At 52.4% G+C, this 18,905-nt stretch overlaps 1 protein-coding gene across 1 annotated transcript; it reads right to left on the bottom strand.

Annotated features, from left to right (window-relative positions):
• Positions 1 to 4,792: 4,792 nt before the first annotated feature.
• MYMK (myomaker, myoblast fusion factor) lies at positions 4,793 to 15,068 on the bottom strand. Its single transcript, XM_054393645.1, has 5 exons — positions 14,934 to 15,068; positions 12,073 to 12,187; positions 8,260 to 8,408; positions 7,301 to 7,417; positions 4,793 to 4,939 (listed from the first exon to the last, which is right to left on the bottom strand). Exons 1-5 carry the CDS (start codon positions 15,066 to 15,068, stop codon positions 4,793 to 4,795), a joined length of 663 nt encoding a protein of 220 aa, XP_054249620.1.
• Between the last annotated feature and the right edge of the window lie 3,837 nt (positions 15,069 to 18,905).

The raw sequence follows: 18,905 nt of genomic DNA, 5'->3' as shown, positions 1-18,905 counted from the left end.
CAGACACCTCCAGCACAGCAGAGCTGGAGGACACCAGGGCCAAACCTCTCCCTGTGCCAGAAATCACCACTCTTGAATTTGCACAGAAATGAGGTTTCTTCGGTCCTTCCAAGGACTTCTCCAATAGCCCTGGTGGAGACATTTCCTTGGGTTGTCCATCACTGCCCCCAGCAAGCTGCAAGTGAAGCAGGGCAGCATTGCTGTGGTCCAAAGGACATAGAGAGGATTAGAAGGAAAGCTTTGGCCTGGCTGCAGCAGCCTGGCAGGGCTGGTTCACAACAGGAACGTGCATGGAGGAAGGGTGGGGAGAAGGTGAGGGGGGAAGAGCAGTGTCTGGAAAAAAAAAACCCTGAAGCAGTCTGTCAGAATCCCATGGTGATAAGACCCTTTCTGGAGTGCCCCATTCAGCTGGCAGCAGAAACCAGGCTTTTATGTTTGGGTCTGGCTAGTTTTTTGCTTTCTGCAGCCAGAGGGATCTGGATAAAGTTTGCCTGGAAGATTAGCTGGCACTGAGCCCGACTAGACATCTCTGGAAGCTTCCCCTTGAACAGGAGTGGGTCCTAACTCCCCTCTCATCCTGGCCCTGCTGTAGGTGAGCATGGAGGAATGTGTGTCTCCTGGAAGGGGTGGTTCAACCCTCCCACCCCAAAGCTCCACTGCTGCCTGCATCCCCAGGCTGCAGCCTGGGACCAACCTTCTTCCCTCAAGCACCCCAGGTCCTGGTTTCTCCCTTAGTGGGGAGTGTGCAGAGGTGAGCAGGGTCCTGGGGGTTCCCTGCCACCACAGTCTCTGAAGGTGCTGCCCCACCAGCCCCAAGGGTGGGATGAGAACAAGAAGTCTCAGCACCAACACTCAGCTGTTGTGCCTCTGCATCAACCCTCACCTGGGCACACAGCCCCTTCCTGAGCTCTGTCCCAACACTGAGCAGGGAAATGGGGTGTGTGGGAGCCCCCCAAGCAGGGGTGAGCTTCCCCAGTGTGCAGATGTGCCCCAGCTGCCACACAGAGGATTCCACACTGGCCAGGCAGACCAGCCACATCTGAGCCACTGGCTCCAGGGCAGAGCTGGGAGAGGATGGAAGAAAAGCCAACATGATGCCATCCCCATGGGGCCAGTGGGCACCTCCTACTGGTCCAGTCACAAAGCCAGTGGGGTTATCAGAGAGTCAAAGAAGTGGTTTGGTTGGAAAAGACTTCTAAGATCATTGAGTCCAGCCCTCAACCATGGGTACTCAACCCTGTCCCCAGGTGCCATGGCCACAGGTTTCTTGAACACCTCCAGGGCTGGGGACTCCACCACCTCCCTGGGCAGCCTGTTCCAATGCCTGGCAAATCTGTGCCTGGAGAAGCCCCGAAGGAGCAGGAGGGAGGCTGTAGGCTCCAGCTCACCCTTGCTGCTGAGATGCTGATGCCTCCAGAGCGGAGAGCCCAATCCCTCCTCTCTCTCATTGCCTTTTTTTTCTTTTCCTTCTTTTTTTTTTTTTTTTTCCCTTCTTTCCCCTCCTCCCTTACTGATCTTAAAAAAAAAAAAAAAAAAAAAGCTCAGTTTGGGCTTCAGGCAACCCCAAATGCCTTTTGCAGCATCAAGCCTGGATGCCATAAGTACTATCCCAGGGCTGCAGAATAAGACAGAATATGGAGTAGACGGGGAGCTATAAAGACGCTTTAAAAGGGGCAATAAAAGTTTTGGGTTTCATCTCATCTTACCCAAGAAGAGAATAACAGAGAGGCAGGAAATTTCAGTAGCAGACATGACAAAGGTCACAGCACTCAGACTGCACCTTAGACAAAAACACCTCCTCTTATGAAAACAGCAAGAATTTTTGGCAGGGGCTCAAGAGCTCTTACAGGCAAAGCTCTCGGCAGCACTGAAAGGTTACAAGAGACTGTTTTGTCTACCCTGCTGTAAATGTTTAGAATATTCCCCTCCATTTCTATCACAGGGGATATCCTGCCCTAGGCAGAACGAATTTGGCCATGCACCTCACTCCCTCCCTGGGTTTTTTTTGGGGTGCCTGATTCCCCAAGTGATCACAGAAAGGTGCCGGGTTGGGAGGGACCCCGAAGGGATCATCGACCTCTAAATCCTCTGTTCCAGCCCTTAGTGATGCCACAATGGGGAACCCCAACTGTGTTTGACCCCCCCCCCCAGATGGGTGCTGCTTCTGCAGGAGGGTGCAGAAGCATGGATGCATGTGTTTTGACCCCCCCCCAGATGAGTGCTGCTTCTGCAGGAGGGTGCAAAGGGATGGATGTTGGCACAGTGGGAGTAAAATCCTGGGGGCATCAGTAGGGGTGAGGGAAAAGGAAACTTCTCCTGGGGGTTTGTTGTGTGCAATGGAATTGGGGGTGGGGGGAGGATTTCTTTGGTGTGACACCTGGATCCATGGCAGGTGGGAGCAGGAGCTTTCATTTGCTCAGCTGGACCCTGGCTAAGGTGCTTTCTGTGTCTGATGGAGTTTGTCAGCCGCCTTCCTCTCCTGCTCAGCTAAGGTGTTCCAGTTACCCAGTGCCTTACCCACACAAGGCTCTCCTCAAGCCCATGCTGCCTGGGGACCACCAGTGCTTGCTGCAGGGTGAGACAAGTCCCTGCAACCCAGGAGAGACTCAACAGACCCCAAAATTGAGCTGGGAGGGGTGGTCAGGATGCCTCTGAGCAGCAACAAAGGGTGTGCAGAGGGATGGAGGTTGCTGGTCAGGCTGCTGGGGAGGGTCAGCCTTGGGTATTTGCCTGTGGGGGCCCTGCACACCCAGAGATGTGCTTGGGGGGGGCTCAGCATGGCCCTGGCCACGGGACACCCGTGTGGGTGATCCCTGGGGAAGTGGCTGCACTTCCCTCAGAGCCAGCTCTTGCACACAGTGACAGTCATAGAATGGTAGGGGTTGGAAGGGACCTCTGGAGATCATCCAGCCCAACAACCCTGCCAAGGCAGGGACACCTAAAGAAGGTGCTTCTTGCACCCAGCTCTGACTGAGGAGCACTTGGGAGTGTTTCTGGGGGGATGCCCTGAGCAGTCCTCCTGTGGCAAAGTTCTCCAGCTGCATGCAAACAACGGATCAAGGGCTGCACACAAACCCCTCAGAGCATCTTGCAGAACACCCTGGGGGCTGGATGCTGAAGAGGACCCTGACGTGCTGTGTTGGTTTAGGTGCTGGTGAAACCTTGGAGAGGTCCTTGCCAGCAGTGGCTGCTGTGTGCAGCTGCTTGGGCCGTGCCACCACTCACCAGTGCCTCTTGGGTGCTCAGGGCTTCATCATTCATTGATGTTTTTCTTGGAAGCTCATTTGGGTTTGGTTGTTGCCCCACTGCAGGAAGTTGCTCTGATGAATGACCAGGGTGGATTTGTCTTCCAGAGGAACCCAGGCTTAAATGTGGGCTTTCTGTGGCCATCACTGTATATCAATGCTGCTCCAATTGTCCATGACATACAGTCTTGGCATTGCTCCCAGTCAGGCTAAATAAATCATCCACTTCTGCTATAGTAAATACTCTGTTAGAGGAGATGTTGGAGGCTTACAGCCCTCCACCCCCTCTCCAGGAGCTTCTTTGCTCTGCCTCTCTGGTTTTCCATGCCCTTTCCATATTAATGAAGTTCTCAGTCAGGGCACCTGCTGCCCAGCCCTGGCTGCAAGGACAAAGTGCCCAATGGCGCAGCTCCTTCCAGGCTGGGCTGGGGGGGCTGTGAGCAGGGGGAGGGGAGTGGTCAGGCATTGGAAGAGGTTACCTAGGGGGGTGGTGGAGTCCCCATCCCTGGAGGAGTCCAAGAAACCTGTGGCCATGGCACTTTGGGACATGGTTGAGTGGCCATGGTGGTGTTGGGTTGATGGTTGGGCTCAGTGATCCTAGAAGCCTTTTCCAACCAAAACAATTCCATTACCCTATGGCCAGAGCTCTGCTTTGGGGCTGGCATCTGCCCTCAGCTGAGCAGGGCCTGAGGTGGGAAGTTTCTTGCACTGCTTAGGAAATGCTCCTGTTGCAAAGTCTTTGTTAGCAAGGATTATTTACACCAAGAGAATGCATAAATAAAACAGTGAATGTCTCACAAAAACACAGCTTCTGCTGGCTGGCTGTTCCAGAGGGAGCCCTGTGTGAACCTGCATGCAGGGGACAGCCAGTGCTCTCCTGGGGAGCTTAAGAAGAGGGCAGCCAGGTGGTCAAGGGAGGTTCTCATTCTCCTCTGCTCTACCCCAGTGAGGCCAAATCTGGAATACTGGGTCCAGTTCTGGGCTCCCCAGTTCAAGAGGGACAGGAAACTGCTGGAGAGAGTCCAGAAGAGGCTACAAAGATGCTGAAGGGCCTGAAACGTCTCTATGAGGAGCAAAGGCTGAGAGCCCTGGAGAAGAGCAGCCCCAGAGGGGATCTGAGCAATGTTCAGCAAGAGTTTGAGGGTGGGAGGCAAGAAGCTGGGGCCAGGCTCTTGTCAGTGGTGCCCAGGGACAGGCCAAGGGGCAAGGGGCACAAACTGGAAGCCAGGAAGTTCCATCTGAACAGGAAGAAATCTTGGGTCGTCCTGGGCTGGTGCAGCTGACAGCCTGGGTGGTGACACGCCCTGAGAACACAGGGGTCTCCAGAGGGCTGCAGCCCGGGCAAGTGCTTCTCTAGGGAGAAGAATGGGTATGGAGCAAACTGGAAGTGTAAGCTTGGCTTGGGCTGGTGGTGGGCAGGTGAGCACTTCCCAGGGAAGAAAACCTGGGTGTGTGCACAGAGCTGGTGGGAGAAGATGCTGATTTCCCAGTGGAAAACACAATTTGCTGTTGGCTTCATCACCCTGGGGGCAGCAAACGGAGTGCCCTCAGACACAGCAGCAGAGTGTGGAGCAGTCCAGCCTGGCAGGGGTCCCACCACTCCCAGCCTTCTTGTTCTCCTTGGGCAGCAGCAGCACCAAGGCCATGGCCAAGGCACAGTGGTAGAAGCTGTGCACGTAGGTGTAGTCCCAGTCCTGCAAGAGGGGAGAGCACGCAGTGAGAGCTGCTGTGGGTGCAAAGCTGCAGATCCAGAGATGCACAGGATGCTTGGGGCTGGAGGGGACCTTCAGGCTCACCCAGTTCCAACCTCCCTGCCATGGGCAGGGACACCTCTCAGTTAGACTCAGCTGCTCAAGGCCTCATCCAGCCTGGCCTTGAACACCTCCAGGCAGGGGGCATCCACAAGCTCCCTGGGTAACATGCTCCAGTGTCTCCCCACCCTTATTGTAAGAATTTATTCCTAATATCCAGCCTAAATCTAATATCCAGACTAATTCTGATATCTAGTCTAAATCTAACATCTAGTCCAAATCTAACATCTAGTCCAATTCTAATATCCAGTCTAACTGGATACTAAATAGTTCTAATACCCAGTCTAACTCTAATATTCGATTTTATTCTAATACCCAGTCTAATTCAAATTGCCAGTCTACTTCTAATACCCAGTCTAAATCTAGTATCTAGTCTAATTCTAATATCCAATCTAATTTTAATATCTAATCCAATTCTAATATCTAGTCTAAATCTAACATCTAGTCTAAATCTAAACATCCTGTCTAATTCTAATACCTGGTCTAATTCTAATACCTAGTCTAAATGTAATACCCAGTCTAATTCTAATATCCAGTCTAATTCTAATACCCAGTCTAAATCTAATACCCAATCTAAATCCAATATCCAGTCTAATTCTGATATCCAGTCTAATTCTGACATCCAGTCTAATTCTGACATCCAGTCTAAATCTAATACCCAATCTAAATCTAATATCCAGTCTAATTCTGACATCCAGTCTAATTCTGACTTCCAGTCTGCTTCTAATATCCAGTCTAATTCTAATACCCAGTCTAAATCTAATATCCACTCTAAATCTAACATCCAGTCTAATTCAAATATCCAGTCTAATTCTGACTTCCAGTCTGCTTCTAATACCCAGTCTAATTCTAACACCCAGTCTAACATCCAGTCTAAATCTAATATCCAGTCTAATTCTAATACCCAGTCTAACATCCAGTCTAAATCTAATACCCAGCCTAATTCCAACATCCAACCTCATTCTAATAGCTGATCTAAACCAACCCTCCTCTGCAAGCAGCCATAAAAAAAAAAAAAGGAAGGAATTAAAGAAAGAGAGGGGGGAAAAAATTCCTGAGATTTCTGCCTCTGTCAGAGTGAGAAAAAAAAAAAAAAAAAAAAGGATTTCCAGCCTTAAAAAAAAAAAAAAAAGGCAACCCAACCCACCGAAGCCAAGTGGATTTAACAGGTTCCAATTTGCACGTTTCCCGGTTTCTGAATGAAGTGTTTCATTACCCCGCGAAGGACGCGGCGGCGGCGGCGGGGCCGGGGCGCTGGGAAGGGGGAGGCGGGGAAAGGAAGGGGGAGGGAAGGAGGTGGTGGCTGCTAAGTGACATTTTTATGTTCTGCTAGAATTTGCAATTACCAAATGCTTTGAAAAAGAATCCTCGGGGACGGCGGGGAGGTTGTAGCCAGCAGCTCCCAATGCACAGAGCAGCAGTAAGGGCAGGGTTGAGAGCAGGCAGGACCGTGGCAGATGTGGCTGAGGGGGGCACGGGGGGGGAGGGGGGCATCGTTGTCCCCGTGTGGGACAGATGGATTGGATTGGAGCAGGGTGGGTGGACTGGTCAGTGCTGAGAGCAAAAGGTTATGAGCACGAGGTTGAGTGCTCCTGGGGGAGTCAGCTGAGAGGCTTCGGTGTGAGCCAGCTCTGGATCCGGCCGTGCTTGGGTTGTATCCAGTCCCTGCCGTGGTTCCATGGAGTGTCCTTAAGTCACCCGTGTCCCACTTCCAAATCACAACTCCCCCCCCCCAGATATGACAGAACCCTTTGGAGGACCACATGTGGCTGTGAGGGTGATGGAGCACTGGAGGAGGCTGCTCAGAGAGGTTGTGGAGTCTCCTTCTCTGCAGGCTTTCAAGCCTCATCTGGGTGTGTTCCTGTGTGACCTGCTCCAGGTGATCCTGCTCTGGCAGGGGGCTGGACTTGATGATGTCAGAGGTCCCTTCCCACCCTTGCCATGGCTGAAGGAGGGGTGGTCTGTGTCCTTGCAACTCATTTACCAGGGGCAAAAGTGAGTGACCACCACCTTGTGTGTCAGTCATTGCCCACACCACAGATAAGGGCCCAGGGGATGGAGACAAGCAGGGAGGGACCCCAGTCCCTGCCACCAGACCCTGCCACCCCGACCCTGGGGAGCTGCACCTGAGCTGGGTGTTGTCAAAGGCTGGATGCAGCCCAGTGGTGTCAAGGGAGGTCTCCTAGCTCAGTAGCATCCTTTACACCTTGTAAAGCTGGGGTGATGGAGAGTGCAAACAGGTACCTCAAAGAAGAACCTCAACATCAGTGCTAAGGCCCCAAAACAGAAGCCAGGACCAATTTGTTGGGTGTAGACACTCTTGTCTGGGTAGAGCCCTTTCTTCTCTTTCATCTTTTGTAGCTGGAAGGAAAGAGAGAGCACACTGAGTGTAGCCACCTGCCTTTAGCAGCAGCCAAAAGACCCCCAGGAATACTGGAATAAAGCCACACAAAGCCCCCAGCCCAGCTCCCCTAGGCTGTGGGGTCCATCTGCATGTGGGAAACATCTCCACCTGCATGCTGCAAAGGGTCCTCCTTCAGCCCTGATCAAAATGAGGAGCAGCTGAGGGAACTGGGCTTGTTCAGCCTGGAGAAAAGGAGGCTGAGGGGAGACCTCATTGCTCTCTGCAGCTCCCTGAAAGGATGTTGAAGCTGGGTGGATGTTGGTGTCTTCTCCCAGGTAAGAAGTGACAGGATGAGAGGAAATAGCCTTCAGGGGAGGATTAGCTTGAACATTAGAAGAGATTTCTCCACTGAAAGGGTTCTCAGCCATGGGAACAGTCTGCCCAGGGAGGTGGTTGAAGCCCCATCCCTGGAGGTGTTTAGAAGATGCAGAGCTGTGGTGCTGAGGGCCATGGTTTAGCAGCAGGTTTGGTAGTTGGAGAATGGTTGGGCTGGATGACTTTAGAGAGATCTTTTCCAACCTGAGCAGTTCTGTGACTGTGAAGCGCAGGGCCAGGAGGGGTGGTGCACTGCTCAGAGCACTCAGACCTGGTGCTCCTCACTAAGGCTGCTTGCTGCCTGCCTGCTCACTGCTCAGATTGAAGGGGAAGTTCTGCTCCTGATGGGCTGTGCTGTGAGAGCTGGACCTCAAGGAGGAAAACCAGTGGCACAGGTGGGAGACCCCCAAATCCTTCCCCATGCAGGGCTCAGCCTTTTCCGTGCCGTGGGCACCAGCAGGGGGCCCTTCCCTTCCCTACGTACCCATTTGACAGTGATCACCAGCACGGCCGTCCCGATGGGTCCCGAGTAGACGCCGTAGCCCCAGCGGTCGTGGTAGATCCTCAGGGCGATGGTGAGGACACCAAACATGATGAAGGTTGATCTCTTGGGTTCGTCAAACTCTGCCAGGGCTGCGTGGCACCAAGCACAGGGGACATCAGTTCATACAGCCCTGTCCTTAGCTGCTCCCCTAAAGACTTACTGGCCCTGGGGACTCTCAGCATTGCATCCAGCTCTGGTTTGCCCTTCCTCTGCCTCACACCTGGTGACACTGAGGCACGGGGTGGGGGGCAGCAAAGCAAACTATCCTGAGACATATGAGTGGTGGGTCTACAGGTTGATTTTAGAGGTCTTGTGCTGTGACAGGACAAGAAGTGAAAGGTTTAAACTGAAATGGGGAGATTTAGGTTGGAGAGAAGGAAGAACTTTTTTACCCTGATGGTGGTGAGACCCTGGCCCAGGCTGCTCAGAGAGGTGGGAGATGCCCCATCCCTGGAACTATTCCAGGTCAGGTTGTTTGGGGCTCTGAGCAACCTGCTGTAGTTGCAGATGACCCTGCTGGCTGCAAGGGGTTGGCAGCTTTAAGGGTCCCTTCCAACCCAAACCGTTCTACAAATCTGTGGTGGTTCAGTGCTGCACATGGAAGCTAAAGGAGATTTCCCACCTGGATTTATCTTTCCTGCCTTGACTTAGAAGTCAGAGGTGATTGGAGGAATCCTTGCACCTGGGGAGCCTGCAAGCAACTTTTGGGTGCATCTTTCATCTCCTTCCCTCCCAAACTTGCTGGCTCACCCCACCTCCATCACCTTGCTTGGGCAGGATGTGTAGTGATAGGATGAGGGCCAGTGATTTGAAGCTGGAGCAGGGTAGATTTAGGTTGCACATTAGGAGGAAGCTCTTCACTGTGAGGGTGGTGGAACACTGGAACAGTTTGCCCAGAGATCTAGGTGGAGGCCCCATCCCTGCAGACATTCAAGGCTAAACTTGTTGTTGGGGTTGTTCACTCTGGAGAAAAGAAGGCTCCAAGGAGACCTTCATGAGGCCTTCCAGTATCTGAAGGGGGCTGCTAGAAAGCTGGGAAGGGACTTTTTAGGGTGTCAGGTAGTGATAGGCCTGGGGGGGGTGGAGAAAAGTAGAAATGGATAGATTCAGATTGGATGGTAGGAAGAAATTCTTCCCCATGAGGGTGGGGAGAGACTGGCAGAGGTTGCCCAGGGAGGTGGTGGAAGCCTCATCCCTGGAGGTTTTTGCAGCCAGGCTGGATGTGGCTGTGAGCAACCTGCTGTAGTGTGAGGTGTCCCTGCCCATGGCAGGAGGGTTGGAACTGGCTGAGCCTTGAGGTCCCTTCCAACCCTGGCAATTCTCTGATTGGGCCCCACACAGCCTGAACTAGGGCAGGTGGGAGCAGATGACCTCCGAAGGTCCCTTCCCACCTGATGCCTTCTGCGCTCAGCGACACGACAGGGACCAGCCTGCTCCACACCTGCCTGAGGTCTGCAGGCTGGAAGTCAGCAGTGTGAGTGAATTAGGAGAAGCTTTTGTTTAGCACAGGGCTGGGTAATAACTGATAAAAGTTATGGATCCCGGGAGGCTCCCTGCTTTTCCAGCTCGCACAGCTGTGTTATGGCTGTCCTGGAGCTGCATTCCGGGAAGCCTGCCCGAGGGGCTGCGTCCACACCATGTGCTCTGGGGCTTTACAAGCCACAGCAAGAGGCTTCCCTGGCCTTCAGTCACCACACCTTCCATGTCCTTGGATCGTGGTTTTATGGGGAGTTTGGCTAAGGGATCATGTCCGCAGTTTAATCTCTGTTGTCTCCCTCTGGGTCGATATTTTGAGCGTTGCAGGGCCAGGATTTGGGTTTTTTGTTGGTCGTGGTTTATTTCCCCCCCCCCCCCTTTTCTTGCAAGCTTTTTGAGTGCAGTAATGAAGCAAGCAAGCTGAATTTTTGCTGCAAGGAGCCAAAGTGTCTGGGTCAGCTCTGACCTACCCTGACACTGCTGTCATTTGTTGAAAATGCCCTTCAGAGATGATTTGCTTCATTGCCTTTTCTAGCTGAGCAGAGAGGGCACTGAAGTGCCAGCAGCAGTCTAGGAGCCCACCCTGGGGGCAAAGAGCTACTTCTAAGGTTAATGTCTTCCTCACTCAAGGTTGCCTTGAGCAACCTTGTCTGGTGGAAAGTGTCCTTGCCCATGGCAGGGGGCTTGGATCTAGATGATCTTTCAGGTCCTCTCCAACCCAAACCATTCAGTGGTTCTATGATGCTTTCTCCTGTTGCATATCCTGGAAAAGGGATGAGGGATGGATCTGTGCCTATGGTTTGTGCTGGGCCCAGGGGCTGCAGGACCTCTCCTGTCCCAGGTGGGGGTTCTGCATCATCCCTAGAGCCCCAAGGCATCGAGGAGAAAGTCCTGAGGGTGATTTGGAGCTGTAGGAACTCTCCCATTCCAGATAGAGGTCCTGGATCATCCATAGAGCCCTGAGGGGCAGAGAAGAAAGCCCTGAGAGTGATGTGGGGCTGTGCAGCAGCTTGGTGATGCCAGCTCAGCAACAGGAGGACTGGGGACCCTGCCTGGTTGGAGCAGGGCCTGGGTGGGCAGCTGTTGGAGATGATTTGAATCCATTGAGCGAAGCCTTTGCTGTTGGAAAGGGATTGTCCCCTCGTCCCTCTCCCCTTAACCCTACTCTCTTCTCCTATCAGCAACACCAACATCCTTCCAAAAAGAGGGGAAAACAACAGATTGAAAGTTTTCACCCTGTTTAATTATGTCTTTTTTTTTTTCTTCTTCATTCCTATTGTACCTTGTTTCAGTGGCAAATGAGGAACAAAATGAGAGGGGGAATAAAAATAGAATGAAGGGAATGTGGGAAAAGAAAAAGTGAGTGAGATGGCAAGGGTCAAGATATTTAATGAAAAGGAAATGAAATAAATTTCTGCTTTTTTTTTTTTTCTTTTTCTTTTTTCTAGGCACATCAAATGTTTCCCATCAGCCCAGACTGGTTTTTTGATAAACTAGGAAGATAGATTTGTTTTGACTAAGCCTCTCTGATTTGGAGGCTGCCAAGAGAAGTGTCAGATTCTACATCTTTTAATGCCCCCAGGTCAGGACAGGACACTCTGATGAGCTCAGCATGGGGAAAAAATGAAGGGAAATGGGAGACTGCCTGACATAGAAGGTTTCAAACTAAGTCATCTTGGACCAAGTGATCCTTGGAGTCACTTCCAACCTGGCATTCTGTGGTCCTGTCCTGCCTTGGACTGAAGCACCAGGCTGCATGTGCTGCTTGCCAGTCTGAAATGAATCCTTCTGCTCTTGGGAGGAGATGTGTAAGAGCTGGTGAAGGGAGAGGAACAGTGGTGCCCAGGGACAGGACAAAGAGCAAGGGACACAAACTGGAATCCAGGAGATTGTATTTGAGTAGGAGGAGAAACTTGTTTGGTGTGAGGGTGCTGGAGGCCTGCAGCAGGCTGCCCAGAGAGGTTGTGGAGTCTCCTTGTATGGAGAGCTTCCAACCCCCCCTGGGCATTGTGCTCCTGGGCAAGCTGCTGTGGGTGCCCTGTTGAGCAGGGGGATTGGACTGGATGCTCTCCAGAGACTTCTTCCAACCTCCACTGCTCTGGAGTTCTGAGCTTCCACTAAAGACAGTCTCAGACTCAAATCTTTCAGATGGGAGCTCAAAGACAACCTCATTTCTGGGGCCTGTAGCAAGTAACCATCCCACCTGTGGTGCCAACAGTTCCTTCCTGACCTGCAAACCCTGGTGCTCAGCAGGAACCACAAGAGAGCACTGCTTACCCATCAGGGACACCCAGATGGACAGAGCTGTCCCATAGATGCTGAAGTACTCCAGGATATCGTAGCGCATGAAGCACAGCACGGATAAGCCAGGACCATCACACACATGGTAAAACTAGTTAACAAAAACCAAACAAAAAACCCATCAGAAAACAAATCCCTTACCCACAGACCAGTAAGGAACTTCTCAGATGGTTGGAAACAGCCTTTGTGTGGCTGTGGAGAGGTTCTCCAGCCAGGACAGAGCTGTACTGAATATATCTGGGAGCTGATGTTCACCATTCCCAACTGCAAATCCCCTGAGCATCAGCATAGCACAAATTCTTGGTGGACAAGCTTTGGTTTGCCTCCTGGGCCACACCAGGGTTTGCAATCTGATGACCAAGCTGCTTCGAGCTGAGCCATGGGCTCTGCAGGGTTGTCCTCTCCAGCAGAAGAGCTCAGGGCTCATGGTTCTAATTGGGAAAGATTCTTGTCAAGGAATTCAGGATGAGTGTCCTGATGGAATGTGTTTGGATGCCAAGTCACTGTCCAGGCTAAACAGGGCTTGCATAGGCCAAGGGCTGAATACAGAGGAATTCACTCCTTAGTGCATGCCTTTGAAAGCTGCTGGTTCCTTCCCATTAGCTTATTGATTAGGTTATTGGCAAATAAAACCCAACCCTACTGTCACACAAACCAAGCCAAGAGGAACCTTCCAGTGTTGATCAGCAGCTGAAGGAGCTGGGGTGGTTTAGCCTTCAGAAGAGGAGGCTGAGGGGAGACTTCATCACCCTCTACAACTGCCTCAAAGGAGGTTGGAGTGGGGTGGGGGTTAGTCTCTTCTCACATGAAACAAGGGATGGGAAACAGCTTCAGGTTGGATAGAAAGAAAAATTCCTTCACAAAAAGGGCACTGGAACAGGCTGCCCAGGGAGGTGGTGGAGTCCCCATCCCTGGAGGTGTTTAAAAGATGCCTGGATGTGGTGCTTAAAGGTGGCTTAGCAGCAGTGGTTGGTGAGCTCTGGGTGAGTGGTTGGACTTGATAATCTCCAAGGTCTCTTCCAGCCTTGACAGTTCTGTGACTCCATTAATCTATGATTCCTTGTTTCTGTGACTCTATAATTCCATGATTCCATGGTTCCTGATTCTATGGTTCTATGATGCCATGATTTTAGGATTCTCTGGTTCCCTGATCCCCTGAATCTGTGGTCTTATGATTCTATAATTCCATGATTCTATGTTTCTGTGATTCCATAATTCCATGTTGCCATGATTCTGTTTCTATGATGCCATGATTCCATGGTTCCCTGATTCCCTGTCTCTGTGGTCTTATGATTCCACAATCCCACACTTCTATGAGTCTATGTTGCCATGATTCTCTGATTCCATGATTCTGATTCTATGGTTCCCTGATTCCATGATTCTGTTTCTATGATGCCATGATTCTATGGTTCCCCGATTCCATGATTCTGTTTCTATGATGCCATGATTCTGTGGTTCCCTGATTCTCTGATTCCATGACTCTGTTTCTATGATGCCATGATTCCATGGTTCCCTGATTCCCTCACTCTGTGGTTTTATGATTCCCCAATCCCACGCTTCTATGAGTCTATGTTGCCGTAATTCTCTGATTCCGTGATTTAATTTCTATGATGCCATGATTTAATGGTTCTGTGATGCTGTGAATGCTCCCAGTGCTTGCCTGGTGCTCCCACCCTCAGCCCTGCATGTTTTCTCCTGGATCACCCCTGTGCTTCACCCTGAAGGAGTCCCTGGCAGGAGCCCTTGGGCCAACCCCAGCCGTGCCGGCGTGGCAGGGCCGCTGCTGTCATTCATAGTGGGAAGTGCTGTGAGTCCTTTGGCTCGCTGCAGCTTCTAGAGAAGGTTACAGCAGGGCTGTGATTCTTTCCTCTGTTTGAGATTGGCTTTGGGGTGTCTGGAGACTGGGGGTGGGGAGGGGAAAGAAAGGATGGAAGACAAAGAGCCTGTTGCTGGCCGACTTCGCAGCACTCGTCTGTGCCGGACAAATGCTTTCCCTGCTCTGCTGAGCTCTCCAAGGGAGGAGGAGGAGGAGTGGGATGCTGCAAGAAAGGCAACAGCAGCAGCTGCTGCCCCTCCAACCCCCCTGACCACGCTGGCAGCTGCCTTCCCTTCCCCATGCACAGACGTTTTGCCTCTTGCATCTCCTGGGCAAGGACCTGTTCCACCTCCCAGCCCAGCACCTGCCAGTTTTCCAGCTGACTTCTCAGGGAGGTGGAGCAGACACAAAACTGGTGTGAAATGGAGTTGTGGATGTCTGGCTTCCCTGGGGAGCTGGGAGAAGGGAGGCTTACTTGGGATTTATTATTATTAACTAGTCCTGTAGATTTTATGGAACTGGCAGAATTACACCATCACACCTGGGTGAGGCCACCCCATAGGGCATCCTGACCTGAAGAGCTCAGCACCACACATAGAATCAGAGAACTCTTTAGGTTGCTGAAGACCTCCAAGACCATCATCAAGTCCAACTGCTAAGCCAGCACTGCCAGGTCAGCACTAAGCCACTGCCCTCAGCACCACATCTCCATGGCTTTGAAACCCCTCCAGGGATGGGGACTCCACCACAGCCCTGGGCAGCCTGGGGCAGGGCTTGACAACCTTTTGGGGGAAGAAATTGTTCCTCATGCCCAACCTAAACCTCCTCTGGTGCTGAGGAAACAGCCTCGCTCTGGGGACACTTTGTCAGCTGGTGGGAAATAACTGGAGACAGATATTCTGGGGGGCATGCTTGCTGCTGTTGGGTGAGGTCCAGCTGCCTTTCCTGGTGGAGATCTGATGCAGAGAGCATTCAGGGGGGGAGAAGCATGCAGGGGGTAGGGGGCAGAGGGACATCTTACCGCTATGAAGAACATGGTGAAGAAGTAGACCATGGCTTCCATGTGGAAACGCCGCTTGGCCGCGATGCTGATGACAGGGAGGAAGACCAAGGTGCTGAGGGTGGGCAGAAGGAGCTTGGCCACCAGTGAACCCATGCCTGGTGGCTTCCAGGGATGGGGTCTCTCTGAGCTGGACAAAGACAGTGGAGAGGAGAAGCTGTGTTGGGTGTGCTTTAAAATTTAAATGCCCTGCATGGCCGAGAGGGCTGCAGGCAGGGAGCAGCTGCTGCTGCCACCACCACCACAGCCCCCTCCCCAACCACAGCCACCCCCTTTGCTCCTGCCTCTCCCCAGCCCTGGAATTCCTGAGGCAGCTGGTGGCTCCTGGCAGCAGATGCTCTGTGCCTTCACATGGTTTCCAAAGGAAGGAAGGGGAATATTGTCCTTGCAGGCTTGGTGCTGGGGGTCAGAGCTGGTGGGTGAGGATGGTTGCTTTGATTGCTCCCCTACAGGGACACTTCACCTCTGCCCCCTGCTCTCCCCATGCTGAGCCTGGGGCAAGATGGCAAGGAAACATCACCTGCTGCTCCATACTGGCACAAAGCAGGGATGAATTGGAACAGGGCAGGAACCAAGGGGGGTTTAAACCATCAGAAGATAATCTGCTGCCTTTGCTGTACCTGGGAAAGACAAAGCAAGCTCCAAATCTGCCTTTTATTTCCCCAGAAAAGCAGAGCTGCCGTGGCTGGTCCTGCTCCAGCAAGAGCACGGTCGTAGAGGAGCTCACACCATGCAGCATCTCACACCAAGCAGGAGGGCACAGGGACATGAGGAGCAGGTGTGAGATGGAGTGGAGGTAGGTGAAGCTTTCTCAGCCATCTCCTCAGCTCCCTCCAGGAGCTCTGTCTGGAACCGAGGAGCTGAGTGTCTCTGGGCTGGAGGAATTTGAGCAGCTCCCCATGAGGTGCAGAAAAGCTGGAGGAAAAGAAACCCAAAGCCAAGCAGCCTTTGGGCTGCTAATCCACTCAGTGGCTCCTCTCTTTTTATGATGCTGGTTTATGATATCACTGCTGCTCTCCTCCTGGGTTAATTTCTTTTCCTTGGAGCCTCGCAGGGATTCTCAGCATCTTTTTTTTTTTTTTTTTTTTTTTTTTTTTTTTTTTTAATACATATATATATATATATTTTTTTTGGGTACAGCTGTTCCCAGGACGCAGGGAGCAGGAATGCTGGGCTTGAGCAACAACAGCCCTTGTGGCTGCGGCTTTGGGGTGGTGATCCGAGCCACCGTCTGCTCCTGAGGCTGGTGGGATGGGCTTGCCTGACCCCCAGGGAGGGCGAAGGAGGGGGGAGGGGGGGGGAAGTCTGGTGGAAGGGCAGGAATGCAAGGAGAGAAAAATGCTCCTCGAACTGCTCCAGCCAAGCTGGAAAAGGCTCCGGGAAGGGGAGTGCAGGGCTGGTGTGTGTGCGGTGGGAATGGCACGGCAGCGTGGAAGCGCTGAGCCGAGAGGGTCCTGCTGGGAGCCTTCCTCAGGCACGGCTGAGATGAGCTGCTGAGGGCTCCTCTTGTGAGCTGATATTGCAGGAGCCAGCCACGTCCCCATGGCTGCCCACAGCACATCTCCAGCCACCCTCCTGCCTGCACAAGCTGTGAACTCAGCCCAAATCCCACAGAACCTCTCAACTCAGCGCCGGTGAGCTCACACCCCAAATTCTGGGTTCAGTTTTGGGCCCCTCATTCCAAGAAGGACATTCTGGGGCTGGAGGAGGTCCAGAGAAGGGCAACAAAGCTGCTGCGGAAGGGTCTGAAGAACAGGGCTGGGGAGAAGCAGCTGAGGGACCTGGGGTGATTTAGTTGGAAGAGGAGGAGGCTGAGTGGAGACCTTCTGGCTCTCTACAACTCCCTGAAAGGAGGTTGGAGCCAGGTGGGGTTGGTCTCTGCTTCCAAGAAAGAAGTGATAGAGCAAGAGGAAATGGCCTCAAGTTGTGCCAGGAGAGGTTTAGGTTGGACATTACAAAAACTTTCCTCACTGAAAGTGTTAAGTCCTGGACCAGAGCAGTGGCAGAGTCCTCATCTTTGGAGGGATTTAAGAGCTGTGTAGATGTGGTGCTGAGGGCCATGGTTTAGTGCTGGGCTGAGGGTTAGGAAAGGCCAATTCCAACCAAAATTAGTTTATGAGAACTGAATCTCCTCCAACAAATAGTGAGAGCCTCTGGTGTCCCTGTTTACTACGAAAACTGATCGCAAGCCAGCCCATAACTACCCTGAGTGGGAAGCAGAGCCAAGGACCAGCTCACCCCAGTGCCCTGTGCCCTTCCTGTGCCCTATCCTTTATCCCAGTGGGCTTGGGGTTAACTGATTAGACAAACTGCTCTGGCTTCCTGGCTAAGCAAACCACCTCCACCCTGCTTTGTGGTGTGAAAACCCCACTGGAAGCTGTGGGTGAGGCCAGCCTTCCACACCTGGGGGCAGAGCAGCCCCACTCACCTTCCTGGGACCATTGTGCAAGGTCATGGTGGTTGTGCAACAAGCCACCATGTGCCAGGACTTGTGAGGGTGCTGATTGTGCAAGAAGCCAGATGGCACCAAATATGTGATCAAGCAGCTGATGAATGCATCCCTCCCCCCCTCACCCTCATCCTGTGCCCAAAATTCAGCTGGATCCCACTGGAAAGGAAACCCTGTTGGCCACTGGATGCAGCAAACACTCCTTGGAGCAGGGAAGTGTTGCAGCTCTCAGGAGCAAGAAAACATTCCACAGGTTGTTGGGTTTGGGGTTTTAGGTGGTTGGGGTTTTTTTGGCTTTGTTTTTCTGGATTGTTTTCTTTTTGTTCTTTTAACTCTCCCAGCTGCACGCCCTGGGCTGGTGTTTGGTTTGCAGCCAGCACTGTAGGCAGAGAGGGGAAAAAAATAAATACACTTCCCCCCACCCCCCCTCCAACCCCAGTTTGCAGATGTTGTTGTTGTAGCTAGGATGGAAAAAGAGACCCCCAAAGTCAACCAGGAGGCGAGGGGCAGGCAGGTGGTGAGCTCCTGGAGAGAGCTGCTGCTTAAGAGGTCTTTGTTCAGGCTGCAAACAAAAGCTCAGCTCTAGACAGGAGCTTTGCAAACCTTCCTGGGAAGGAACCCAAAGAACAAAGGGCCAGGGCTTGGTTTCTCCTCTCCTAAACAGGTAGGAAATGTAGAAAGAGCAAATTTTAGCTCCTGCAGTTTAAGTGCTTCTGGAAAGCAAATCTGAAATCCACATTCCACAGGGCTAATTTTGTGTGGACCAGAGCTCAGGCAGGAGCAGTGATACATATGGCTGAAAAGTGGTTCCCAGATGCCAAAACCAGGTTCTGGTATGCTGTCCTGGAGCCTTCCAGGGTAACATTAACCATGCCTTCCTGCAGGCACCTCCACCCTTTCAGCTCAGACACTGCACTTCTGGTTTCTTTGGAATATGAGGGTGATGGCTTGCAAAGTGGTATAGAGGGTGAGAGGGATCTGTGCCCATGGGAGGGGTGTTCTCCTCGGGGTAAGCATGGGGAGGGTCTTTCATCTGTGTGGTGTAGACAGTGTTGGAATTGAAACCTGCTCAGTTTCCCCCAGGTTGCAAATAGTGGTGACAATGACACCTGAGAAAGGCTGAGAGCCCTGGGGCTGGGGAGCCTGGAGAAGAGCAGCTCCAGAGGGGATCTGAGCAATGCTCAGCAGGATGGAGGGCAAGAGGCTGGGGCCAGACTCTTCTGACTGGTGAAAGGGACAGGACAAGGGGCAAGGGACACAAACTGGAACCCAGGAGGTTGTATTTGAACAGGAGGAGAAACTTTTGTTGTGAGGGTGCTGGAGCAGGCTGCCCAGAGAGGTCGTGGAGTCTCCTTCTCTGCAGAGCTTCCAACCCCAGCAGGGAATTGTGCTCCTGGACAAGCTGCTGTGGGTGCCCTGCTTGAGGAAGGATGTGTGGGACAGGATGACCTTCAGAGATGCCTTCCAACCCTCCCTTAGGTGGG

Source organism: Indicator indicator, chromosome 28 (assembly GCF_027791375.1).
Source record: "Indicator indicator isolate 239-I01 chromosome 28, UM_Iind_1.1, whole genome shotgun sequence".
In the NCBI taxonomy this organism is placed as follows: domain Eukaryota; kingdom Metazoa; phylum Chordata; class Aves; order Piciformes; family Indicatoridae; genus Indicator; species Indicator indicator.
This window is presented reverse-complemented; position numbering and strand designations above follow the sequence as displayed.

Bases quoted from the DNA above. Each gene is read 5' to 3' on its own strand.
- MYMK (XM_054393645.1), bottom strand. From the start codon at position 15,068: ATGGGTTCACTGGTGGCCAAGCTCCTTCTGCCCACCCTCAGCACCTTG. The intron at 12,188-14,933 runs GTAAGATGTCCC...TTTGTTAACTAG, and splicing joins TCACCATGTTCTTCATAGCG to TTTTACCATGTGTGTGATGG. The intron at 7,418-8,259 runs GTACGTAGGGAA...CTTTCCTTCCAG, and splicing joins TGGTGATCACTGTCAAATGG to CTACAAAAGATGAAAGAGAA.